Source organism: Mchenga conophoros, linkage group LG7, assembly GCF_057382185.1.
Source record: "Mchenga conophoros isolate Kocher_MC1m ecotype Shallow Benthic linkage group LG7, M_conophoros_male_GT1.1, whole genome shotgun sequence".
Lineage (NCBI taxonomy): Eukaryota > Metazoa > Chordata > Actinopteri > Cichliformes > Cichlidae > Mchenga > Mchenga conophoros.
The window spans coordinates 19934771-19942262 of NC_140532.1; the positions used below are offsets into that span (position 1 = coordinate 19934771).

Sequence of the window (7492 nt, forward strand, 5' to 3'; positions counted from 1 at the left end):
GGTAAAAGGTACTGACTTGTAAATAAGAGGACCTGAATAATTTAGCTTATTATATAATATTATACAACAGGATATTTTAAACTAACTAGGCAGCTCATTCTTTGTTTTGACGACACTTTCTTTAAAGATATAAAACATTGTGGGTTCAACTTGAAAGAAAGTTAGATGTGAGATGTAAACATGAGGTCAGAGGTCAAATATGATATGATATTTGGATGCAAAATATAAGGTGATATTTAGAATACCCATATATCATTGCCTATAAGCCTATATGTTCTCAGTACAAACAATGGCAGTAATAAATCTGTATAACATTATGCAAAGCTAGTTAAAACTTGCTTATTATCACTTTGACCTTCAGCTCAGTCTATTGGCTTTGAAGGAGAGGTCAGAGGACAAATATGACATATTTTAAATATTAGTATGGTACTTTGTATTTGTTGATAAATTGACAACACGCACTACACGTCTACAAAGTTTCACTGGAATTCATTCAAAACTTTTTGAGCAATACAACTACCAGTTGTATGTTTATAGTTTTCAGTGTAAGGTTTAGTGTAGCATCACTGTTTCTAAAGACCTCACTGCCCAAAGTAGCCATCATATGAGTGCAGTGACTCATATGAGTGAAGCATGTGTTTGGCTTTTGTTTTCATAACGGGAATAAATGGTGTAGCCTGAAGCTTTAAGCATTTCTTGGAAACAGTTTGATTGGCTGGCTTTTAAAAACAGTAGCATTAAAGTATATATATTGCTTTAAATAGAGCACTCCTCTGCCTCTCTATGATTAAGAACATGTCATGTTGCACTTTAACCATAGTTATAATAAAAGTTTTAAAATTATAAAGCACAACATAAATCAAGGAAGTAAAGCCCCTTGCAACTAAAGTAATGGAGAGGCAGAGTTCAAAAAATGTTCAGGGGTCATGTAGATGAACTATAAAGTCTTTTGCCTGAAGAGAAATAGAACAAGTCAGCCACAAACCGCAGCACATTTTAGATATTTACTCATGCATAAGTGCTATAAAAACACTGAAAGCACTATTTTAACTTCTGAACAAACAGCTCGGCACAGAATGTTTTAAAGGACTGGACACAGGCTTATATAATTACAGCTCACAATTTGGCAGAAATGTACCATCCAGTTGGATGGTAGCTGGTGGATTAACTAAGCAAATGAAGCATGTACTCCTTCAATTTTCTGTCAGAAAAAGAAGTTGATTTCGTGACATAACATTTTCATTTTCAAGTTTGTTTTCTTTTGCTGACATGTAATGAGGCAATAGTCAGTAATGGGTAGTATTTTCAAGGTCCTGACAGCAATGCACAACTTTAAAAATAACATATGCAGATGTTTGCTTATGTCGTGCTGTTGCAAATGGATGCATCAGTAGCACAGCAGAAGTTTGAAGTGTCTCTATGTTTGCATTTCTCTTTGTATTGTAGAATATGCATTTCTTGTAAAAGGTCTGATGATCTTAAATGTCGTTTGACGGAGTGGCTCATCACTCTTGGAGTGGGTCGTCATGGGTGTGTCACATGTTTGCCAGCTTCAGTCTTCAGAGAAAGCATGCAGACAAAACAGTTTTATAGCTGTCATGTGGAACAGCGGGCCTCGATGACCGTATATTCATCTGCTAAAAGTCCCAGCAGTGATGCCTGCAGACACTCTGCAGGATCAAAAGGATCAGTTTGTTCAGGTGAGGGGTCTGCGTGTGTGTGCTTTTTAGTTACTCAAGAGCCGCGACAATAAAAACAGAACACAAACAATGTGTTTGCACAGTCAACCTGAAAAACACACAAGTCCCTAGTTAAATGCATCAATTGGGATTAATGCACTCATTATAAATCAGTAGACAGCTGTTTTCTTCCTATTGTGTTTACATTTTTTCCTCTTCAGTTAACTTTAAAAAAAAGACCATAGCTGTTGGCCTCTTTTTTTTTCATATACTACATATATGCACATTTGTTTCACTGCTTTAACGTGACCAGTGGAAAAGAAACATGTTAAAACAAATAAAATCCAATCCAAAAACCTACTGCTCATATGCACTTTTTAATTAAATGTTTTATTTGAGTTCAGTTTAATTTCACATTCTGTTCTATTTGGTTCAAGGCCTTCCTTTGATTAATCAAGTATTTGACAATAGCTTAAACACAGTTAGAGCTCAACCCTCTTTGTCTGTTCCATCAATCAACATGTTGCCCACAGTCTAGTGAGCTGCCGGGGTTTTTTTATTTTTTATTTTTTTTACTTCGATTGGGCCCTCTGGATATTTCCATTCAAGTCAAAGAGCAAGTTAAGTCATCTGTACCGTGTGTGTGTGTGTGTGTGTGTGTGTGTGTGTGTGTGTGTGTGTGTGTGTGTGTGTGTGTGTGTGTGTGTGTGAGAAGATGAAAGAATCATACTCCTGCATGTGTCAGCTAAATGAGTCAGGCTACATAGCTGACTGACCACTCCTGATGAAAGAGATTATTTTCCCCTTTGAAAGACGAATGAATCCAGACTTTCTCTTTGCACTTTAATTGACTTGAAACCATCAGGTGATAGTATCAGCTGGTGGAGTACACCCGAGGAGCAGAAGAGTTATTCCCACAATCAAAGAATTGTGAAGCAAATCTGTAACCAGCTTGGGACTGAGCGAAGTGATGAGATAAGTTTTGGTTTGCACTGAGTTATATGTAAATAACCAGCAGCAGAGGCACTGATCAACCTTATCTGTGATCTGCTTAGGAGGATGTTGTGTGTGCAGTTAATTGGTTACCATCAGTATAAGCAAAATAAAACCGATTTATGTGTTTATTCATTTACATTGACTTTACATGGCTTCAAATTAGGTTCACCAGCTGGGTCAAATTTTAGTAAAGTTGTATTACCAGCAGGGGGCGCCAAAAGACAACAGTCAGATTTCTGCCCGCTTACGTTCATTTTCACTTTAATCCTCAAGTGACCATGCTGTTTTTGTGGGTTGACTGATTTGTGGTTTACACACACACACAAACAATCTTAGTTCTGTGAACTATGACTGCAAACAATACAGTGTAGTGAAAAGAAACTGAAAATTCCACTAAACATTGAACAAATACCCGTAAAATTTTCAGGAGTAGACTGACAAATTTGTGCTATGCAGCATGTTTATTAAACAAAATCACTAAAGCACATTTCAAGCCAGGATGGCCACTTCAAGGTTAAAAGACTCAAAAACAAATCTTTTTGTTGTTGTTGAAGAGCATTGTTCAAGCATGCGTGCTTTAAATGCTTCTTCTTAATAGACAATTAATTGTTCTTGTAAAAAGAAAGCTAATTATTTTCAAAATCATTAAAAAAAAAAACCTCTAATGAACGTTACACCCTTATAATATCGTTTCAGTCCTCATGGATTCAGTTTACAGTCCCGAATCAGGAAAAGTGTCACATATTACTGTCGCTGTCACATGAGACCACCTGACCTTTACTGGAAGTGTTTTAGGAAGCCTGCACACATATGGCCAGACCCTGCGTCCCTCGGTCTTCTTCATGCTGCTTTGATGACGCTCACATGTAAACCTCTTGACCTTATGTGACATCACGTTGTTACACAGAGCTTGCATTCATCCTCCTTTTCAGGATGAATGTGGATAAAAAAAAATTTATAGAGATTTTCCCCTGAATATGTTACCAGTGTCACTTAAAAATATCTATGTGCACATGTGTAAACTAGGAGGTGATACACTGTAAGTCTTGCTCCTTTATTTTCTTCTGGGGATGATGGTTGCGTTTAGTTTGAGGTTTGAGCTGCAGTATCAGACTGGAACCTCTACGGGACGCCATGCACCCATCATTGCTTGCAAAAAGGCGTTGCCCGTCTCTCGTGACTGTTTCCCTGCTTGTTAAGACAGCCTGAAGTCAAACTTCTGGAAGTTGTGCTTCCAGTGCCTGACTGTCAGCACGACACGAGAAAAATAAAATATAAATAAATAAATACAGCGGAATTTCTGGAAACTCGTTTGTGTGGTGAAACACTGGCAGCTGAAGCACTCAGTACATTTTGGTGTGGATCCGGATCATTTTCTTCAAAATTGCCAAATATCGCATTGTCTTCGGCGGAGAATGAGCTCCCCGAGTCTCCCCTTATAATAAAGCTTGCTATGATATTTAAAACGTAAATCCTGTATTGTAGTAAATGCTACTGTACATATTTTGAAGTTATTCATAAGTAATAATGACTATTTACCAGTAACAATCCCCAGAGCCACACGCACACATTAGTGATAACAGGCGGATTGTGACCTGCGTGATTTATGCATTTGTGAGTGGATAGACGTACATGTTTAATTGCCAAAAATAACACGGCGTGGTGCTTAAATTCTCGATTTGCTATATTATATATTAAGGTAAAATAATGAATAAAAAATGCAACAAAACGCATTTAGAAAAGAAAAAATGATTTCGAAAAGTTGCCTTGCTTTATTAAGTAAATGAGAAAACACATTTAAGAAACTGCTAAAATTGTGGTTTATTGAGGTCTCACTAATGTTTACGTTGCTTCTGTACTGCAGACAGAGTTGCTCACTGTGGGGCAAATCCCCGCAGACTGGAATCGCTGTCATTGCGATCGGCGACAAAAAATAAATAAATAAACGAAAACGTGAAGAAATCGAAAAGTGGGTGGATTTATGTGCCGGATGATGGCAGGGTCAAACATCAGTTAAGTGGTTAGATCGGGTTTCAGCATTTGTTTTTCTTTCCTTACACATTAAAGAATAACACACTGAAGCTGTTCAACTGCTGAACACTAAATATGAAGTATGAAAATAATGTGATGGTGCGTTTTTACGCCCTTGGTCGGAGGCATTTACAACTAAACACGGAAGACAAAACCAAAAACCAAGGTGTCCGAAAGTAGAATCAGATACACAAATGCGAAGTAAAACACATTCCTGCTGACACAAGAAAAAAACTGCTCCGTTTTCCCGAGGGTTGACACTCAGAGAGAGAAAAAATCAAAATGCTGCGCTCTGGTCGGCACGAAGCCAATAGGTACAACGGGAAATGGGAAATCAGGGTGGGGGTTTTGGAGAGGGCTGGACTTCAAGGCAACCAATGAGAAGGGCGATCAAGGTGCCCGTTAGGAGGTTATATACTCCAAAGACTTACTATGAAAGCTGTACATTTAAACGGAACGGTGCGGCGTGCATAGGCACGAGCGTAAGAATTAGGATACACATACAAACGCACTTCGGGCTGAACGTCAACAACATTTATCAACATACAACCTCAGCAGGGATCAGTCTATCACTTTGGATTCTTTTTTTTCCAGGGGAAATTTGTTTTTGGAGATGTCCCACGTCCAGTTATCAACCACGCTAGAGAGGATGGTGGCCAGGAAGACCTTCCCTCTCCAGAGGCGCACCGGAGTCTGTCGAAACCTCTTCGGACCGGTGGATCACGACGAGCTGAACCGGGAGATGAAAGAAAAATTGCGAGAGATTTCCGAACGGGACCAGCAGAGATGGAACTTTAATTTCGAGGCCAACACCCCGTTGGAAGGGGATTACGAGTGGGAGGCGGTGACTGCGGATAAGACCCCGGTGTTTTACCAGGACTCTGTGCAGGACGGCAAAATCCGAGTGCCCGTGCCCACGTCGGATTCTGCTCTCCCGGAGAGCCCTCGTGCGGACGCACTGGATCGCCTGGCCGTGCCAGAGAGCAGCAGCTCTCCTTGCGCGGGGGAGATCAACCAGGAGAACCGCATAGACAAGATCAACTCAGGGAAAGCGACCACCAGGCAGCTCCCGTGTGTCAGGCGCAAGAGAACGGCCGCTCCTGACAGCAACACACACATCACAGGTAAATTCAGCGGCTTTCGTATTTTGAAAATCGAGCCTGCTATTGGCTCCTAGACCAGCATCCACACCATCCTCCTTTCCTCCCGCTGTGCGCAGCGCATCATTTCATAACGGCTCATAAATCCAAATTAATTTTTCACTATTGTTGTTTCTTTTGTCACAGACTTCTACGTGAAACGAAAGAGGCCTACTGATATAAAACCGAGTGACATGACCGCCTGTCTCCTCTCCAAGTCTCCAATCCAGGTGGAACAAACTCCGCGGAAGAGGATCCGTTGAAGGTATTTTCTAAATCAAAATCAAAATTGTTTTCTTTTACACACTCAGAGGAGACAATGAAGCTTTATTATAAAGAGAGTAACAGATTCTCATGTTCAGCATCCTCGGTTTTTTTTTTTTTTTTGGGGGGGGGGGGGTGTCTTTGTGTGTGTGTTATGGTTTTTACGCTTTAATTATTGAATTATTGCAGCGGATTACGTGAGCCAAAAGGCACAGACAGCCTTATCTCTGTGTGTGTGTGTGTGTGTGTGTGTGTGTGTGTGTGTGTGTGTGTGTGTGTGTCGGGGGGGGGGGGGGGGGGGGGTGATGGGGCGAGACTGCGGTGGTGAAATCGCAGTAGTAGTGATAGTAGTTGATGTAGTAACACCAGCGGTTGGGGGAGGGGAGGGGTGTTCGTGCGTCACGATGTGGCGGGAAAAAGGGCTCTGGCAAAGGGTGACGCCTTCTGCTGAGTGCGAGTCTCAGGTTTCCTCAGAAAGCTGACTCGCCGTCTTTCTTAGGAATGGCCGGGTTTTTTTCCTCTTCTTCTTTTCTCAGAAAACTTATTGCGTTTTGTTTCTTCCTCAGGTGTTTTTTGTTCGTTTTGCACTATTTTCCTGCGCATTTTGAGGATCACGGGAGACTGTTTCTCCACCACCCCGTCAACCGACCCATCCACTCAAGCAACTGAAACGCAGGAGAGAGAGAAGAGGACGGTGTTGGGGGGGACAAAGAAGTCCGAACGGTCGGCTGTGGCTCGATGCGCCCCGGCGGAGCGCAATCCGAGCTCCTGACCAGGCTCAGGACTCTGAACGGTTTGGGGGTGGGGTGGGAGGGGGGGCAGGAGAAAAAGAAAGAGAGAGGAGATTTCTCCGAATGACTTCTATCCAGTACAAATGTAGCATTTCATTGTTGCTTTTGCATACAGCCACTCGACAGTGTTAAATGTTTTAACATCTGTGCAATTATAAAAAAATTCTTTAAAAGAATCGTCTACACTGGCCAAAAGTGTACAGCTTTATAGAGACAATACCTTATAAATGTTTATTTCTGTTCTCGTTTGTGTATGCGTGCGTGTTTATTATTATTTGTTTTCCCTTTGTTCGGTAAAATGTATATTTTTTTAAGTCTATTCTAACTTATAATTTATTTATGTTCGTTCATATTTGATAAATGCCTTGTTGATTTAGCCAAAGGGCATATTTTGTAATTTTAATTTTATTATTTACATTTTTCTTTTGAAATTTTGTGGGGTTTTTTTGGTTTGTTGTTCTTAACTTTCGCAATCATGTAGCTTCCTCATATTAGTCCCACACTTGAAAAAAATAGTTTTCTTTGTATCTCTGAGCCGGTTTCATTTTGTGTGTATTTCTTCTATACAAGTGACCTAATTATGTCTTGCGAA

At 40.6% G+C, this 7492-nt stretch overlaps 1 protein-coding gene across 1 annotated transcript; it reads left to right on the forward strand.

Annotated features, from left to right (window-relative positions):
* Positions 1 to 5131: 5131 nt before the first annotated feature.
* On the forward strand, positions 5132 to 6906 carry LOC146570032 (cyclin-dependent kinase inhibitor 1C-like). The gene is made up of 3 exons (XM_085282804.1): positions 5132 to 5830; positions 5993 to 6110; positions 6676 to 6906. Exons 1-2 carry the CDS (start codon positions 5320 to 5322, stop codon positions 6106 to 6108), a joined length of 627 nt encoding a protein of 208 aa, XP_085138930.1. The 5' UTR covers positions 5132 to 5319; the 3' UTR covers positions 6109 to 6110; positions 6676 to 6906.
* Positions 6907 to 7492: the final 586 nt, after the last annotated feature.

Coding starts and splice junctions, on each gene's coding strand:
- LOC146570032 (XM_085282804.1), top strand. CDS start 5,320: ATGTCCCACGTCCAGTTATCAACCACGCTAGAGAGGATGGTGGCCAGG. Junction 5,831..5,992: donor CAGCAACACACACATCACAG/GTAAATTCAGCG, acceptor CTTTTGTCACAG/ACTTCTACGTGAAACGAAAG.